At 53.8% G+C, this 18,369-nt stretch overlaps 2 protein-coding genes and 1 long non-coding RNA gene across 8 annotated transcripts; 1 reads left to right on the top strand and 2 right to left on the bottom strand.

The window, feature by feature from the left end:
* Positions 1 to 871: 871 nt before the first annotated feature.
* On the bottom strand, positions 872 to 3,875 carry LOC127603338 (uncharacterized). 6 transcript variants are annotated; one of them, XR_007963017.1, is made up of 5 exons: positions 3,192 to 3,665; positions 3,021 to 3,103; positions 1,644 to 1,743; positions 1,105 to 1,598; positions 872 to 1,027 (listed from the first exon to the last, which is right to left on the bottom strand). It is a non-coding gene; the product is annotated as an uncharacterized LOC127603338 (long non-coding RNA). The 6 variants fall into 6 exon arrangements; XR_007963018.1 differs by lacking the exon at positions 872 to 1,027 and adding an exon at positions 3,672 to 3,875 and having other exon boundaries at positions 1,109 to 1,598; positions 3,192 to 3,293; XR_007963020.1 differs by lacking the exon at positions 872 to 1,027 and having other exon boundaries at positions 1,109 to 1,598; positions 3,192 to 3,293; positions 3,486 to 3,665.
* A 43-nt stretch (positions 3,876 to 3,918) lies between these two features.
* LOC127603300 (heparan sulfate glucosamine 3-O-sulfotransferase 2-like) lies at positions 3,919 to 6,372 on the bottom strand. The gene is made up of 2 exons (XM_052069477.1): positions 5,412 to 6,372; positions 3,919 to 4,832 (listed from the first exon to the last, which is right to left on the bottom strand). The coding sequence occupies exons 1-2, from the start codon at positions 5,804 to 5,806 to the stop codon at positions 4,214 to 4,216; spliced, it is 1,014 nt and encodes a 337-aa protein (XP_051925437.1). The 5' UTR covers positions 5,807 to 6,372; the 3' UTR covers positions 3,919 to 4,213.
* Positions 6,373 to 9,489: 3,117 nt separating this feature from the next.
* Positions 9,490 to 16,401, top strand: lrrc4bb (leucine rich repeat containing 4Bb). Its single transcript, XM_052069389.1, has 3 exons — positions 9,490 to 9,955; positions 12,414 to 13,037; positions 13,141 to 16,401. Exons 2-3 carry the CDS (start codon positions 12,795 to 12,797, stop codon positions 15,103 to 15,105), a joined length of 2,208 nt encoding a protein of 735 aa, XP_051925349.1. The 5' UTR covers positions 9,490 to 9,955; positions 12,414 to 12,794; the 3' UTR covers positions 15,106 to 16,401.
* The last annotated feature ends 1,968 nt before the right edge of the window (positions 16,402 to 18,369 follow it).

Below are 18,369 nucleotides of genomic sequence, written 5' to 3'. Positions count from 1 at the left end.
CATACCGTCGGAGCGAGAAATCGTATTTTATGTTTAGTTTGTCTTGTATCTCTTACGGCGTGTTCACACAGTGGCCGCTGAATCAAGTGTTGCAGACCATCAGTGAGAGATCCCCCCCCCCCCTCAACCGGAGATGCGACAGGCGCACGTGGGTTTTTATTTTTTCGATGACCCGCGTTCCCAAACGAGAGATGCGGAAGCCAAAGCGCCGGGAGAGCGAAAAGCCAAAGCTACAAGGGGAGAGTATGTCGTCGTACCGCTCGGGGTGTTTGTCGCCGCCGCTCTCTCACTAACGCGAATGCATGATGGGGATTGGTCATCGGCGCAGTCGGTCGTCGGCGCAGCACGTCAAGTGGTTGGAGCATCCTTTCTTAATATACATGTAAAAACGTCCGATGTAACTGTCAGACAATGGCCCAATGGTATACGAATGCGAACGCCAACTGGTCAGCCCGGGTTCAAGACCCGTGATATTTCCTGTTCAGTTTTTTCCTCCCCCTTCACATTCTCCTTCTTAATATAAATGTAAAAGTGGATGGTGAAAGTGTCGGACAATGGCCCAATGGTATACGAACGCAAACTCCCACTGGTCAACTCATGTTCGAGACCGCGATAGGACTTATGCACAAAACTTTATTCCCCCCCGCCCCCCTCACATTCTCCTTCTTTCTTAATATACATATAAAAACGTCTGATGTAACTGTCAGACAATGGCCCAATGGTATACGAATGCGAACGCCAACTGGTCAGCCCGGGTTCAAGACCCGCGATAGGACTTATCCACAAAGTTTTGATCATTTGAATCAGGTGTTGCACCACGGGGGGAAATGGGCGGGAGAGTGACATTCAACATTGCGTTTGTCCCGCTCTTATCCACCAGGTGGTGCAGAAGAACCAGATAAGGCGTTGTGAAGTCGAGTCGTCCTCAAGGTTTGGGCCTGTCGCAAAATTCCAACCCAAGTACTGGAACTGTTGGTTGGAGGCGGCACTGGTGCAGGCCCTCGGGAAACGTGGCGTCACGATCCACCTGATGTCATGCATGCCGTCAGGTGACAGAAGCTACAAACAAAAAGCATAGCACGTTGAATTTTCAAGCACGCTCACCTGCTTTTTCTTTCATTCTGCATGCAGTGCAGCTTCCAGTCAGACCCTCTGCCTGCTGGGCAAAGAGACAAATGCGACAAGCTTGTAGCAGGTCCTCACCGCTGCCTCCATTTTCAACGTTGCCGTTCAAAGGTACAAAAAGGAGTTGACGAGCCTTGTTTGTGACATTGGCAGGTTTGACCACCTTGGATGAGTCAATGGACTAGTAGCAGCTTGGCCAAGTGCTGCAGCAAAAGATTCCAGTGAATCAATCGGGTGAAAAATGAAGAGCTCGTGCGGCAGCAGGTTCGGGTAAAATGGAACTGCATTTTGGTTTTTAATTGGTGTCTACTCACCTGCACTTTGTCATCCAGATGGAGCCGGTGGAGTCTGAGGCGAAATGTGACTGAGCCATCTGCTGGTAAGAAGGCTCAATTCATTTCAACAAGCATGTTTTCCGCAGTGTTGAAGACTATTTTTTTCCTCTTCAGGTAGCGGTCAACATGATCAGATTCCTGCACAAAAGACTCACAAATGTCTTTCTTCTCAGGTCAGCGCACTTGTCCGACGTTCTTCTCACGAGCCGACCACTTTGCCACCTAGCGACAAGCAGACTGCCATCGAACTTGCAACTTTTCCTCTGCTTTGTGATTGTCTGTTCTGCAAAAGAAATAAAGCTTGATTACAAAGAACACTTTCTCTCAACTTCATTCCTAAACGCATCACAAAAATAATTTTTTCTTCAAAATTATTTTTCTAAATTTTTTTTTCTGGGAAGAAATTGGGTGTGGCAAACCTGGAATGGTGGCCCATGATTGGCTGATGAATGTCGAAGTGGGTGGAGCATGGCAATAACATGCTGTGATTGGTGGAGAGGATGCTGTGTATATGCAAATTAGGTGTGCTCTTATTGGCTGAGCCTTTTTGGGGCGTGGATACACACATTTGGAGCAGCCTGATTAGTTGGATACAACAAAGTGGGTGTGGTTATCCAAAAGAGAGCGGTCTGATTGATTACGCAAATTTATGCAAATGAGGGCATCGACGTGATTGGTGGATTCCAAATTGGGTGTGGTTTGGGCAAGCTTCGCAGAAATTCCCACTTGAGTTTTAAGGTGAGAGCTGCACTTCGGTCACACCAGACAGTCTTTTCACTGTTCCCGTCGGTTTCACGTGACCCAAAAGCTCAATTCTTGGAGTTTTGAGTCATGTGGTGACTAACGGGACAGCAGTGTTACACTTGTGGCCATACAAGTGACTGATGTGCAACTCTCTCCTCAAGACTTGAGTCTTTGAAAGGTCTGCCGCTGCAGTGAGCACTCAGCATGAAAGGCTCTGAGTGAGTTGAGGATGGACTTTGTCATGGAAGGCAAAGACTCAAATTCTAGTTGAACAATTTATTATACAGAAAGGCAAACAGGACAATGTGAAGGCATTTTACCAGTCACTGTTTCAAGTTCAAGTTCCAGTTCAAGTTGCGCACACACAAACACTGACGACAGGCCCGAGATGGGAGCAGCCTAAGTCTTGCATGTGCTTGACCAGCTCATGTGTGATGAGCACGTCCGACTTCTCTCACTGAGACAAAAACTAAGTGCCGTGTACTCCACAACTACATGATGACACTCTTCTGGTCAAGTTTTTAAATGACATTGAAGTGGGCCAAGTTAGTCATATGTATGTAGAGATTATATATATATGCATACAGAGACACATCTTTAAACTAACTTGGTCCACCTCAAGGTTTAAAAACATATTCCAGAAGTGCTTGATGATGCTCGGGTGGTATTTGTGGAGTTGACACTGTTGTGCAGTACACGAAGCACAAGTTTAAGTTGAGTGAGAGATAGACGGGCGGGGGCACTGACCTCCACCTTGTGGTGCAACGCGTCATCAGACATCAGCTCTTCAAGCACACCACACAGCTCAGTCCTCACACGTGTCCAAATGCAGGGTGGTGTACCTTCCGCATGTCCTCAGAGTCTGGCGGCTGCGCCTTGGGCCCAGTAATCTGACTAACCTGGTCAGGCAGAAAAACAAAAGAAAAGTCCATAAAAAATTGTTTCTTTTTAATTTTAGTCATTATTCGTAAAGTGGCAGAATTTTACTTTAAATCCGTCCATTTCCAAACGTGCCGGCACTCGCAATACATCCGTTTGAGCGATCTACTCACTGCTCTCTCCCACACCTAAAGTACAATGAGCAACCTCCTTTCGAAAAACAAGTGAACAAAGTCACGGGTGCATTTGTGTGAATAGTTTTGAAAAAAATCTGCCCCCCACCCCGATGTGAAGCCCATCACACTCCCACTGCCGATAGCAGCTTTGGTGTGGAAAACATACAGAATAGTATTCAAGTCAAACGCGGTTCTCGATTGCTTTTTGATTACAGCTGAGGTCTACCTGTCGGCGGCGTGCTCGCTCACTGCCCTTTGCTGACGTTGTTTTTAACGATAACTTCCAGTGACTTAGTGAGTCACAACCACAACATTAGAGAAGCAACGTGTCGTACTAACGTCCCCCAAACGTCGACATCAATACATTCAGAGATAAACTGCGAAGTCAGTTTAAAATGTTAAAATTACTCACTGAGAAAAGGGCTTGTGGACGGCGGAAACACTTGCTCATTGAACCGGATGTGGTATCGCTCTTGTGCTGGTACTTATTCTTCTTCTTGGTGAATTGGATGTCTTTAGTTCATATCGCCCCCTACTGTCCGGGAAACCACAAAGGCGTTTGGCAAGCAATCTGAATCTAATTGACAGTGTTAGCCAAGCGTGCAAATACACAAAAGCATATATATATATATATATATATATATATATATATATATATATATATTTTTTTTTAAATCAAAAAAGGCGGGGCCACGCTCTTTGAGAGAATGAATGTTCACAGGCATCCAATCGCTTAGTTGTCCAACCGTGGGATGACCCCAGATTCCTTTTGACCCGGGCGACGGGCGGAATTGAATGGATGAACACGCAAGAAAATCCCCTAAAGTGCTTTTGCTTCATAGCTTAAAGTACAAATCAAGGCGTCCGACTGTCAATTGATAGTTTTCAAAGTCCATCTTCCCAGAATAAATAGCCTTTTGCTCTGCTTTTGGATGATCGGGTCGGCCCCAATGTCTAGTCCCACTTGAAATCGTGCCCCACCATCTCATAGAACTTGACGTTGAAGGGTCTGTAGAAGTGGCGCAGCTGCTCGACGGCGTCCCGGTCGATGGGCGCGTGAGTCCTGCCTTTGGACTTCCCCAGGCAGCGAGGCGAGCCGCTGCTCTCGGGTTTCTTGAGACACGGGAAGCCTTTGGTGCGGTTGAAGTAGAAGTGCTTGTCGCTGACGATGCGCTTGAGCCCCAGGAAGTCCTGCAGCCGGGCCAGCTCGCCCGCCGGCTCGGCGATGAGGCGCTCGCCGCTGACAAAGTGCATCTGAGCCAGAGGGAAGTAGCGCAGCCAGTTCTCCAGGTGAAGGGCGTACAGGCCGATGCGGATGGCGTTCCAGGAGGCGTCCACCGGCCCCGAGCTTCGGTTCCGGAAGGCCAGTTCCCGGAAGCTCGGCAAGTCGGGGCTTTTGGACAAAGTCTGCGTGTAGTCCGAGATGGCTCGGGTGACGGGGTCGCGCACCACCACGATGAGCTTGGTGTCGCGGGACATGGCGGCGATCCTGCGCGCCGTCTCTTTTGTCACAAAGTAGCTGGGCGTTTTCTCCATGGTGAGTTGCCCTTCGAGGGTCCTCGGCATGGCCGCTCTGAACGAAAGAGCAAAAGCAAAAAGCTCGTTGACATCCCTCAAAGGATTTCTCTGAACGTAAGCTAAGAGCGCTCCGTCGCGCAGCCGGCGGCTGACCGGGCTGACTTCCTCACAAGGGAAGTCTGTGGCACCGCAGCCCTCCGAGAGCGCTTCCCATTTGTTAACTTTGGGGAATCTCCAGCTTCACCTTTTCGCCCGACAGCACTGGCGCACGGCCGCTCAATAAGTAGCTGTCCAGCCGCGCGGTTTGACCTTTTACTCCTCGGACGCAAACGAGGCTTTGCGATGGCCTTCCGAAGCCCCGAAGTCCGAGTTGACATTTGACCTTCTCCGGGGGCTGACAATCAAAATGCCGCAATACGAAGGCCCATCTCGCTTCACGGCAAATCACAAACGACAAATGACTTTTCATTCTTCATTTCGAGCCTATTAAGTGGATGCTGGCGTCACGTCTCTCGGTTAAACCTTCCATCTACGAATGCGTGTGTACATATAGTGTGTATATGTACCTAAAATAGGGGTCAGTCAGAATTCACAATTCGACGAGCGCACCTCATGCGCTGTCCCGCCAGCTTACCTGTACCACTCGAGCCCTCTGCCGTAGTGCCTGTCAAAAAAGTGCGTCTCGGTGCCGGCGGCTCTCACGTCCGGGTGGATGCGTATGAACTCCAGAACCGCCCTGGTTCCTCCCTTCTTCACGCCAACGATGATGGCGTCGGGCAACTTTTTATTGCCGAACTTAGGGCGCCCCGTGGGCGGGCCGGGCGCGCGGCTCCTGGCGCGCGGCGTAAGCGCCCGCGATGCCTCCGCGGGGGACGCGCAGGCTCCGCCGGCCGCCGGATCCCCCGAGGCCGGCGGCGTGAGCGGCTCCGCGTGGAATAAGGCGCAGTAGCCCGCGTAGGAAAGGAACAGGCACAACAAGCACACTGATGGTTTTGTAAGCCGGCGATTAAAGACGAGCGCGCATGCCATCTCTCCATGGATGCCCGCACTGTATCCCCCCCCCTTTAATTAATCTTGCCTAATCTCTCCAAAGCTTTGAAAAGATCGCATTCCGTCTCCTCTGAGGCGCGTCCAAAACTTCCCGTGTGTGTGTTGGGGGGGGCGTGGGGGTAGAGGAAAAAAAAGCCTTCCTCAGAGTGGCCCGCTCTCGCGGCCATGGTCATGACGCACCGCCGGGGAAGACGCGCGCGGTCTGACCACTTAGTCTGGCTCTCTGCACGCACAAGATCTTTAAAAAAAAAAAAACGTGACGTCACATCAAGCTTTGCATTAAACCCGCGCTGGGCTGTCACTCACACTTGACTGACGCGCTGCACTCCCTCCTTGGTCCGCCCTCACGCAGCAGACTGGAGAATATTTTCACCACGCTCTGCATGAATTCAACTCAGTGCATCCATCGGTCGCACGAGGGCTTCATGACAGCCGATCATAGCAATCCATAGATAGCCTGCCTCCTTGTGGCCGTGGGCAGCAATTACAGCAACGCATGCTGTGATAACTAAACGAAAACGAGAATGGTGTAGTTTTGCTTTAGATGAGTCTGCCCACCCCAACCCCCCACCACCGGCCCCCCCCCAAAAAAAACAAGACAGAGAAGCACAACATCCAGTGAAGTGACGCAAAAATGTGACCAAAACTGGGCTTTGGTGCGATTTGAGTTTCAACGTGACAGGCTAATGGCTGCAGCATTCGCCTCAGCGGTGCTATTTTGGAGCCCTTGCTGAAGTCGGCTAATATTCATCTCTCCTCCGTGAGCGCCAACCGTTGAATAAAACAGCAGCGTTCCGTTGACAGACACCAATTGCGCCGCGGTGTTTTGCTTTCGGGCAAGGGCGCGGGTCGGGGTCATCCCTCTTCGTTCCCCGACGAGCGGACTGACATTCCCGGAGGGGGGAAACGCGAAGATAAAAACCGCCGGGGCTGCGCCGGCGCGCGGGGAGGAGTCGCCACGTCGCCGTCTCGCTCCAGAGGGTGCCTGCACCCAATCTCCGAGGCTTCTGATTAAAGAATGATTTATAGGGGCCGGTCGGAGGGCCCCCCACAGCAATCCGTCTCGTGAATGAGATTTTTCCTCACCAGAGGGCGGGTAAATCAAACCTCGGAGCGACTGAGTCGACGCGGCGCAGCGATAGGAGCCTGTGATTAAATGTTATAATCACCTCTGCTGAGTGTGCGGCTTGTGTTTTCTGCTTGTTTTTTTATTTTTATTTTTTATCATGGACATTGATGCTTGAAATCAGTTTAGCCTGAGTTCAGTTCACAGGGCATATGGCTTAGTTTCAGCAAACACAGACTGCACAGTCCAACTGGTGGCTTTAGATGGGAAGAAACATGGACCCCCCCCCCCAAAAAAAAAAACGCTCCAACAGCACAATCTACCGGTGGGACAAGGATAACGCAATTCAATCATCCGATCCGTCCCGAGATTGATTGCAATTTTCCTTTTCCACCACAAGAGGGCAGTGAAAGATAAACACGTTTGCGTCGCAAATCGCTCAATGTTCTCAACGCTGACGCTTCGAACATTCGAGATGAGCCGTCGGCAAAGCCATCACGTATCGAAGGCAATGCGGTTCTTGAACTCAAAATAATCAGCTGGAAGTGTGGCAGAAAATACAATAGCGATGACAAAATCTCACCTCTACTGGTGGAGTCAAACTGTCGTTTAGTTTTAATTCGAGTGTGCCGGTCCGACGCATGCCCACGTGGAACATGCAGTCAACTTCCATTAAAGCACACGGACACGGAAACGCACACACTTAAGTGAGTTTTCCTCTCCCAGGCAGGAAATGATGTCAGGCCCCCGTCTCCAAGGAGATGGAGGCAGTTGCTAAGATACTGAGCCAGCGGGGTTTTGTCTCTCAGCCTCCCGCATATTGGCGCCACAAAATGTCCACTTTCTATGATTTTTTTTCCCAGCCCCCCCCCCCCAATGCCCCCCCCTACATTGGTGAGGGGATTGGAAGTGACGGACGTGTGTCTGTGCGCCCTCCACCCCTCTCCCTCCCGCCCCCCCAAAACTCCCTTGACGGCGCCAGCCGCACCTCGCCGTCGCGATCAGCATGCCACATATGTCTCGGCGCGCTAGCGGGCCTCAGCCAAATCCTCGCCGCCCTCCCTCTCCCGTGGCAGAAAGTGGGGGGGGGGGGGCGGGGATATCAGATTCAATGTGCAATGACACAGTGAGGACGCGAAGTGGAAAGCGCGGAGGGGGGGCGAGGGCCGCCGACTTGGCAGGGGCGGCGCGGAGTCATTGGAAATGGCGTGGCAGCCGGCGGGGGGGTGCCGGGGTTGCAAGGCAAAAAGACGTTCGGAGAGGAGCGGGACGCAAGCCGGATTGTGAGCTGAGATTTCAGCAGAGAACGCGGGAGGGGGGTGGAGGGTGTGGGGGGGGCAAGGGAAAGGAGGAATATCCTCTGCACTGCTGTGTGACTGGAAATTTAATAGAGGAGGGGGGGGGGGGGGTGGAGTAGATGGGAGGGAGTGGGGGGGGTCGAAAAGGCACAGAGACCTCATTGCTCTGCAGGCTTTCAGCAAAAAAAAAAAGGCAGCACTCTTGAACAATGCTCACTACGGCATTCGCAGGGAGGTGCAAAAGGGAGGGGATGAGGAGGAAGCAGGTTGGGGGGGGGCTGTCATATCTTGGGGGGGGGGGGTATTTCGGAAGCATAACCGGCCTTCTGTGTTCTCTGAGCTTCTAGTGTGGGCCGGGACAGAGCAAAGACTCGCTAAGTTGGAGGAGGGCAACAACTGAGAAGAGGGGACGCTCCAAATGCGCCGGGGCGACGCTCGATGCCAACGCGTCGTCTGCACAAGCGACACTTTTGCGCAAAGCACCAAATGTGCATCATTTCACGAAGCCCCAAATCATGCTCAGCTGTTGCAAAAGGCTTGCAGGACAAGCCGTGGCTAGCAGAGAGCTTTCGGGGCATTACAGGGGGATCTCCTTCATGGGAGAACAAAATCATTTCCAAGCCATGACAAATCTATTTGATGGCACAGCAAAATGGCTGCAGTTTTTTTGCAGGCTTCTCCTGACATTTGTGTTTTGGCTTTGGCGCCAAAGCCTCCAGGCTTTGTACTAACAGTGCTGGCTTTTTTTTTTCTTCAAACTGCTCAAAATTGCCCCTCCACCTTGACTCAGTCAATCTTGGCAAGCTGCTTGACTGACCCCTTTGACTTCTTGTCTTGGGCAAGTCGGGAGGCGCATCCAGTTCTCCTACGATGGTCACCGTCAATGACTTTCTCATCATTGCTGAGAGCAAGCCGACTTGCAGAAGTCGCGAGTAAAAGTGAAAAGCGCGTTGTTCCCAAAAGGGTCGGAAGTCAAAGTCACGGGGCTCATAAAATATCGCCGGAGGCGGGGCGAGTCCACCGAAGACCTTTGGAGCTCAGCACCAGGGCAAAAATTGTGTGGCTTTAGCGAATCATCAATCAAGTCGGGGAAAGTCTCGTTGATTGGCTGACTGGAAAGCCTGAACTTGTCCCGGAGTGTTCCACGGGGTGACTCGCGACTCCAAAATTTTACAGCATCGGGTGCTTGAACGGCTCCGCGACTGCAGGTGTAGCCGCCAGAGGCGCACACCGGCTGCTCTTAGTGGCATTCAGAGAGGGGGAGGTGCGAAATGTGCGTAAAGAGCAGCGAGGGAGGGGGAGGGGGGGTGTTTGGGGCTGTACTTGCGCGCAGCCTGCGCGCGCGCGCCTTCTCCAAGGATGAACGGACGCCGGCGTGCATCCTCGTCCCCTTCGACGTGATCCTACTTCGCATCGTCGTCTCCCGGTGGCCTTCCAAGTGAATTTCCTCGCGCTCGCTTTTCATGTTTTCATGCCGCCTGGTTCCATCCGTGACGCCGTGGATTGTGTTCATCGTCATCAGCAGCAGCAGCGGCAGCAACTCCGCCGCCCGCCGCTGCGTTGGCGCTGCGGAATAGCCGACGAGGCGAACAAGAAGAGGCCAGCACTCAGCCCGGGAGACAAGCCAATCCATTTTGGCGGAAGGGGTGGAGGGTGAGGGGGTTGGGGGTGGGGGGAGGCGGCGGGGTGGCAAAAGACAGACGGGCGAGCGCCGATGAGGATGTTGAAGGGAAAAACATCGACGTTAGACTCCGCGACGCCGAGGTAAGCGCGCGCCCGCGCAGGTGTGAAACCTTCCGAGGGAAAGCGCGAAAGGAAATGGCCGGTCGCCGCGACTCCATTCCGCCGTGCGCCCGCTGACATCCGCGCGAGAGCGTCGGGGGGGGCAAATTGTGCACAGGCTGCAAGGATGCGTGACGATTGAGACGGAATGAATATTTCCTCGGCGCAAAAAAGGACACGCGCGCAAACCTTGAGGTTCAATCAAAAGCGCATTTCGTTGCCTTTCGAGGGGCGGCGGAGGGGGTGGGGGTGGGGGTGTTGTGGGTGCAGTTGTCATTAAGCGCGAAAGGGTGCGAGCCATTTTGTAATGCAGCGTGTGCAGAATTCGGCCTTTTCGGAATTTCAATTGCGTTCCAGAGCAAAGTGCGCAGCTGCATGGATGAATAAGGCCATTCTCTTGGATTGGGGCACAGGTTGAAGGCTGGTCCTCGCTCGGCTCACTAAACCACTCGGATGAGGATGATTTTTTTTTTCTTCAAATGATTGTTATGATTTAAAATGCAACATTTTGTCATCATTTGATGCGGCATTTGTGCCCCCATCGCCATCCATCGAGTGTTGTCATAGTTACAGTGGATGATGTTGGCCCCGCTGCACCTGTGCCGCTTTGTCTTCATGCACGCCGTCATCTCATCGGGCCTTGAATGCGTGGACTCAACAACCCAGCGCCAGATAGACCCTTCTTTTTGACCCCCCCCCACTCCACCCCACACCGAAAAGAAAACTAAAAAAAAACCAAAGTGCCTCTTCATAAACCTTCACGGCGGAAAAGTCGCCGTGAGATTGCTTTTTAGCAATTGGTCAGCGGCTCGCAGCTAATTTGTCTTTTCACGACTGAGCGCTCTCTCGGGCCCGATCGAATAATCAATAGCGACATTGTTGCAATCCGCTCTCAACACCGAAGAGCAGCAAAGATTTAAAAAAAAAAAAGAAAAACAACAGCGGCAGGAACGAGGAAATACACCTTGGAGGATTTCCTTCAGAGGGGGAGAGGAGGAATAAATTCAATGCGGGCGTACAACCATGTCTTGATTCAACCGTCACCCCCCCCCCCCAAAAAGAAAAGAGTCAGTGTCATTTTGTACGAGATCTAAGTGGCCTCATATGGCGGAGAGATTGAGGATGGCGTTTCAAGGCAACAGGCTTGTTAGCAAGGTTTGTTACCTCGCGTGGTCCTTAACATGCCAAGAATGTGTTTTTGCTCCCCCAAGGCTGTGCAAAGACCCCCGCCCCCACCCCCCAACCCCTCCTCGCCTACCACAGCTGCTTCAAGAACACGTGCGGGTGGACGCGTGATTTCCTCGCTAGCCGATAGAACAGTTCTCAGGGATGTTGACCCTGTCAGGTGTTCCGCTCCGTAGCCCTCTAAATTGCATTCAATTTGCTCTCTCGTCCCTGCAAACCCCCCCCCCCTCAAACGTAGACCTAACCTAGGAAGAAACCCGACCATCATGTCTGACGTTTGAGGGCGGCGGTTAGCCCGTCGTGCCTTTTGCGCGGCAAACGCTCATCAGCAGAATGCAGAACGGGGCGCCGGACAGTAAAAAAAAGACACCAAATGGTGAGTGAGCAGGTTGCCACGGCAACCGTGTTCCTAGGAGCCCATGCGTCGTCGCCATCGTCGTCGTCGTCGCCGCATATAGCAGAGGAGACGCAGAGCGCCGCCATCGGAGCGTGTGAAAAAACCCGGTCGCTTTCCAGAATCAAACGCGCGTCTCGGAAGAGGGCGTCCGCGGTGGAGTCGGAAGGTCTCCAGAACGCTAAATTTAGCGATTCCGCTGATGCTTGCGGGCGTTTCTGCTTCCTAAAAAGTGCGCGGCGGCCTCTCAACCAAGGGCACGCTTTTGCTACAGCAGCATATATCGGCGTGGCTCTCAACGTCCCGTTTGGTCGGTCGGGCGGCTCCGGCGCGTGGCCGAATTGGGCGTTAGGCGGCGCGCTCAACAATGACTTGAGCCTGCGTGAAGGCGTCGCATTTGTTCGAATCCTAACGACGTTGCGTTCTTGCTTTCTGCTGGATTGCAAGAATCAAGCTCAAGTGTGAATTTCGTTCTCTGGAGGCAAATTCGGGTTGCGCGCATGGTCCTGCTGGTCATCTAGTGTTGGTTTTTTTTTGTTGTTGTTTGTTTGCAGGGGGGGGGGACATTTCAGATGCCCATTGAGTCGTTCAGTTCAGCGTCAAGAATATGGCCACTTCCGGGCCACTCTTTTCTTTTCTACTCTTTTCTTTTCTCGCTTCTTCGCGACCTTGTCTCCAGTCCCGGGACGTTGTCATCTTTTCATAATTCAATTCCATCCCGGGCATCCTCGCATGAATGTGTTAGGCTAATATCTCCAAGCTACCGCACTGTGCATGACTTGACCTCCTTTCTTTCTTTTTCTCCTTTTCTCTCTTCTAACCCCCCCCCCTCCCCCGGCCCCCTGGCCCCTCCTTCTACAGTGAGAAGAAACAAACATCCTCTACAGAGGAGACGCTTTCTGTTCCGGAGCGAATTTTTTCATTTTCATTTTTAGACTAATAATTGTCATGGGAACAAAAAAAACGGGGGGGGGCGCGCTTTGTTGAAATAACATGCGATGAAGAGCACGCTACTCGGTAGTCGCAAAGTGAAATAAGGATCTACTGAGAGAGAGTGATTGAGCGAGTCTTTAATATCAGATCAGAGCCGTCTTTCTGAATTATGAAGGAGAAAAACGGCATCGGAACATCAAACATGAACATAAAAATAAGCACTTAAAGGCCCCCCACCCCCCCTCCTCCCCATTCGGAGGCGATTCGGAACATCAGACAGCAGTCGGGGTGGGTCATGACTGAGTCGCCATGCGTGCCGTCATGGTGAGCAGCCACCGCGGCCCGTCCCCCCTCCTGTGGTTGGTCCACCTCCTGCTGTGGCTCCACAACCACGGACCTCGGCCGACGGGGGCGGCTCCCTCCTGCCCGGCGCCCTGCAGCTGCTCCAATCAGGCGAGCCGCGTCATCTGCACCAGGAAGACTCTGGATCAGGTGCCGGAGAGCATTTCCGAGAACACGCGATACCTCAATCTCCAAGAGAACGCCATCCAGGTGAGCGGGGGGGTCACGCGGGGGGGTCGCGCGGGGGGCCCGGCCGGGGCGGCGCGGTCTGAGGGGAGGTGGCCCAAAACGTTTGTTGTTGTTCGCGCACCAGGTGATCAAGTCGGACACCTTCAAACACCTGCGGCACCTGGAGATCCTCCAGCTGTCCAAGAACCGCATCCGTCAGATCGAGGTGGGCGCCTTCAACGGGCTGCCCAACCTCAACACGCTGGAGCTTTTCGACAACCACCTGACCGTGGTGCCGTCGCAGGCCTTCGAGTACCTCAGCAAGCTAAGGGAGCTGTGGCTGCGGAACAACCCCATCGAGACGCTGCCGGCGTTCGCCTTCCACCGCGTTCCCTCTTTGCGCCGTCTGGACCTCGGGGAGCTCAGGAAACTGGATTTCATCTCGGAGGCGGCCTTCGAGGGCCTGATCAACTTGCGTTTCTTGAATCTGGGCATGTGCGGCCTCAACGACATCCCCAACCTGGCGCCGCTGGTCCGACTGGAGGAGCTGGAGTTGTCGGGCAACCAGCTGGGAATCGTGCGGCCGGGGTCCTTCCAGGGCCTGGCGTCGCTTCGGAAGCTGTGGCTCATGCACTCCAAGGTGGCGGTCATCGAACGCAACGCTTTTGACGACCTGAAGATCTTGGAGGAGCTCAACCTGTCGCACAACTCGCTGCATTCGCTGCCTCACGACCTCTTCACGCCTTTGCACCAGCTGGAAAGGGTGCACCTCAACCACAACCCCTGGGTGTGCAACTGCGAAGTCCTGTGGCTCAGCTGGTGGCTGAAGGAAACGGTTCCGAGCAACACCACCTGCTGCGCCCGCTGCCACGCGCCGCCGGGTCTGAAGGGCAAGTACATCGGCGAGCTGGATCAGAGCCACTTCACCTGCTACGCCCCGGTCATCGTGGAGCCGCCCGCCGACCTCAACGTCACCGAGGGCATGGCCGCCGAGCTCAAATGCCGCACGGGAACCTCCATGACCTCGGTCAACTGGTTCACGCCCAACGGCACGCTGATGACCCACGGCTCGTACCGCGTGCGCATCTCGGTGCTCCACGACGGAACGCTCAACTTCACCAACGTGACCGTGCAGGACACCGGGCAGTACACCTGCATGGTGAGCAACTCGGCCGGGAACACCACCGCCACGGCCGTGCTCAACGTGTCCGCCTCGGACCCCGGCAACAGCTACAGCTACTTCACCACCGTCACCGTGGAGACGGTGGAGGCGGCGGGGGGAGGGGACAACAAGAGCTCGGCCAGGCAGTACATCAACGAGACCTTCATCGATTTCCCCAATCCCGCCGTGGAAAGGGGGGTCTCGGACGGCTTCACCGCCGCCCCGGCCGCCTCTTCGCTTTCCTCGCTCTCCCCGCGGGCCGACGGGCCCACGGAAAACGCGGCCACCGTCTCCGTCGTGGACGTCACCAACATTCCCGGCCTGGACGACGTCATGAAAACCACCAAGATCATCATCGGCTGCTTCGTGGCCATCACTTTTATGGCGGCCGTCATGCTGGTGGTCTTCTACAAGCTCCGCAAGCAACACCAGCTGCACAAGCACCACGGCCCGGCCAGAGCCGTGGAAATCGTCAACGTGGAGGACGAGATCGGCGCCGGTGCGGGAAGCGGCATCTCTGGCGGCTCCGCCGTCAACGCCGGCGGAGGCGGCGGCGGCGCAGAAGGAACCCTGCGGAGGCACTGTCCCGAAATGGTTGGCCGTTCCGACGCGCTCAACCACTACTACAAGGCCCATCATTTCAACAACAACGTGATGGGTCTGAGTATCGGGCCCGACGGAATGGCGTCGGCCGGACTGCGCAAGAACCAGCAAGGCCAGCAAATGCCCGTCCCCATTTCCACGTCCGGTTTGCCCGTCTCCTCGGGAAACGGCGGCAACGTCGCCCCGAGTTCCATGTCGCCGCCTCTGCCCATGTCGCTCCCCATGCCCGCCATGGCCCTGCACGGCTCCATTAAAGGTTTTATGGGCCAGAACCAGAACCCCCAAATGGAGCCGCTTCTCTTCAAGGGGAGCTCCAAGGAGAACGTCCAGGAGACTCAGATCTAAAAGCGCCGCCGCGGGGACGGAGGAGGGGGTTTACTGACTCGATGGACGGGACACGGCGACCACACGCAAAGACTCGTCCGAGGATGACGGCGGCGGGCCACTTTAGCGTTTGTCGTGGCGCTCTCGGCCCAGGAGATGGAGGAACGGACGTTGCTACCATGTAAATCTGTGCCAAAGCAAAGGCTTTGTTTGCCTTTTCTCCAAACTGCGTTGCCAATGGGCGGACAAAATAAAAACAACATCCCGACCACAAGAACGACGATGACGACGACGTCTTTGGGAATCTTCGGCCCCGAAATCACCGTCGGCCAGCAGTGACGGAGGACTTGCGGACTCGTACGTAGTGACCCCGCTGGACAGGAACGGCAGAGCGATGAAATGGGAGAGCCCTTTTTTTTTCTTTCTCAAAGAGACGCCACACTTGCTGTGAAGTGACTCGATGGAGGCGACGATAACGTAGGCAGAAATCGACGGACAGAAAGGTGTACGCTGCAGTACAAACTACTGTGAAAAAAAAATCCACAAATTCTATCAATCTATTTTCATTGAAACGTGTCTCATCGCAAAGTTCGGACGCAGAGATATTTTGGGCCGGGCGCAGGCTCCGCTCGAGTTTGTTTCTATGCGAATGACGAGGTGGGGCGGAGCCGGGAGGGGGGTGGGGGGCGGGGTTTCAGCTGGGCGACTTCTCAGAGAACATAAGGGCTCAATTGCAACACTCATTGTGACTCTTTGAATTGGCTCAGAGGCTATTTCGGTTGTCGTGGAGCAAACTCCATTTGACCAACTTCTGTCTGTTGCTTGGCTAGTACTCATGACGATTTCTTTTGTGTTCCGAGGGTGTATCGTGTGTTCTTGTAATTTGAATGCCGTCCACTCTGACGATGTTGCCACCAAGGTTTTGCAAACGGGTTGGTGCGGCTAAGGTCAAGATTTGACTTGGACGTGAATGTGTGTGTATGTGTGTGTGTGCGTAGCCGGGACTTTGATACGAGCTCCTCGCTCGCGGTGACTGTCGTCATGCCATAAACGCCGCCGTTTCCACATCTCCCCCCGAAGGGATCCCGCAAGGAATGGAAATGTACAGTATCTCAACAATAACGCTGTCCGGTTGTACGACAATTGCAAGAACTGCATTTTTACGGTGCAACTTTCATATCTGTCCGATGCCATTTGCGCTTCTCGCGTTTCAACGATGTACTCCTTTATTTTTGTTAGTTTGATATAATGTGTACAGTTGTCTAGCCATGTATCATGACGTGTGAAATAAACGACTCATATATTGGTCCGAGTCGGCTCAGGGTGGCCCCCGGCCTATATTTCTGTCTGTCGAGTAGCACTTGTCCCAGAATTACTTCATCCTCTGTAGCCTACGTGACGGAATGACAGCCAGAGCGTCCCGCGCATAATGTAGTTTGCGGCGAGCGGACGCCGCCGAGTAATTACTGCAGGAATGTACAGCGTGTCGCAAAACGTTCCCCGGCGGATACGCGCCCACGCACGCAAGCGCACACGCGGGGGCTCGGCGCGCATGCCGTTATTAGCTGCTACTTAATTGATTTTTGATTGACCGTAACGTCTGTTGGAGGCGACGCCTTTACTCTGGAGAGCGAAGATCCCACTCGCGCGGAAAGGCTCCCCAAAACACGAGAAAAGCCTGACGACGCTCCACTTTGGCCGCTGCCATCTTGCCAATTCTCCTTCTGTCCTAAAGAAGGACATTTGAGTCCCATGGGGCCAGAGGAATATTGACGTGGAGAGATGAGTTATTGATTCCTGGGAGAGGACAAGCAAGACAGTTGACATGCAGCAGACTGCTCCGTGGACCAAACGGCATGAAGGAATCGGGCACCAATGACACAATATAAGATATGATACGCATCTATTGAGTTTTGCTCAAACACGTGTTCGCCCCCTCTGCGGCGCAGGGATGCATCTTTACATGATGCAACGCTGCTTTCTTCTCGGGCCTTGTACTGTGTGTGTGTGGATATGAAGCAATAATACAAATGTGTTCAACATCCTGATCGAATGGGATGATGACATTGATGCGAAATAGCTTCGGCCTTCCCGTGGCTGCAATCTGGCTTCCAGAGAGATGCATCTTCTTGTCTCATGGCTGCCTTGACATCGCCGTGTGATCGCATGAGACGGAAACGCTCGGACTTATAGGAACGCGCGCGGGTTTGAGCTTGATGACATTTCAACTGAGAAAAGAATTATTTGAGCACGCTAATATATTCCCGCGGGCCATTATGCAAATTTGGAGGCTGCGCATTGTGCGGTGCGACTCGAGCGGGGAGTTCACCATCGCGTTGGAAATTAGCATTGTTCACACATCCGCTTATCTTTAGGCCTCTTTCTGCACTCCCCCGCCCTCCCCTCTCCTTTCTTCCCTGCGTCCCTTCCTTCCCGTTCTCGCTGCGGTGTTGCTGTAGCAACAGAGAAATGTGGGAATAGCTCCGTCCTTCAGAGCGCAGGAGACGGATGGAAGGAGAGCGGATGAGGATGATGCTTGTGTGAACATTGGTGACATTAAAACAAAACAAAAAAAAAAAACATAACCCGACACCCTCCTGCTGATTCTAATGAGGGGGAGGGGGGTCGGCGAGGTGGGGGTGTAGTGTAGGGTCTCAGACGGACGGCAGGAAGCTCTGTGCGTCCATGTCCGAGTAGCGCGCTGGGCCCTCCGCGTCATTTTTCCGACGATACGCGTGTTCTGGACGTCTCCATTTGGAGTGAGGCTGCAGTTTCCATGACAACGCCCAGACGAAAATAGCAGCACGCTCTCCTGCCCCCCCCAACCCCCCTCTCTCTGTCTCTCTCGCCCTCTATCGGTTCACAGTGCACCCATAACGGTTCATCCCAGATCTTCGGGCCTCCTTTTATCGGGATGAGACATCTCAAGCGCCCCACCCCCCCTCTTGTCTCCATTCATCAGATGGACTCGGGCACACGGAACCCACCGCAAGCCCCCTCCGGCCCTCCACCCCACACCTCCATCCCGCTATCATAGCTCCTCCCACATCTTATCTCCATGGCGCACCACGTTCTGTCGACATGTATCAAAACAGCTGTTGCCACGGCGATGCGCTTGCAAATCGGCGCTATCATTTCCAACAAAGCAAAAACACTCGAGCCCACAGGGATGCGAGCGCGTGTGTGTGTCTGTGTCATTGTGTGCGCGTGTTTATTTGAGTGACAGGCAACCGCACTGGGTTGTAAGTGACCCTTCAGTGAACTGCTGCTGGGTATCGAACGCGA

Source organism: Hippocampus zosterae, chromosome 7, assembly GCF_025434085.1.
Source record: "Hippocampus zosterae strain Florida chromosome 7, ASM2543408v3, whole genome shotgun sequence".
In the NCBI taxonomy this organism is placed as follows: domain Eukaryota; kingdom Metazoa; phylum Chordata; class Actinopteri; order Syngnathiformes; family Syngnathidae; genus Hippocampus; species Hippocampus zosterae.
Note: the sequence above shows the minus strand (reverse complement) of the source record. Positions and strands in the feature narration are given on the sequence as shown.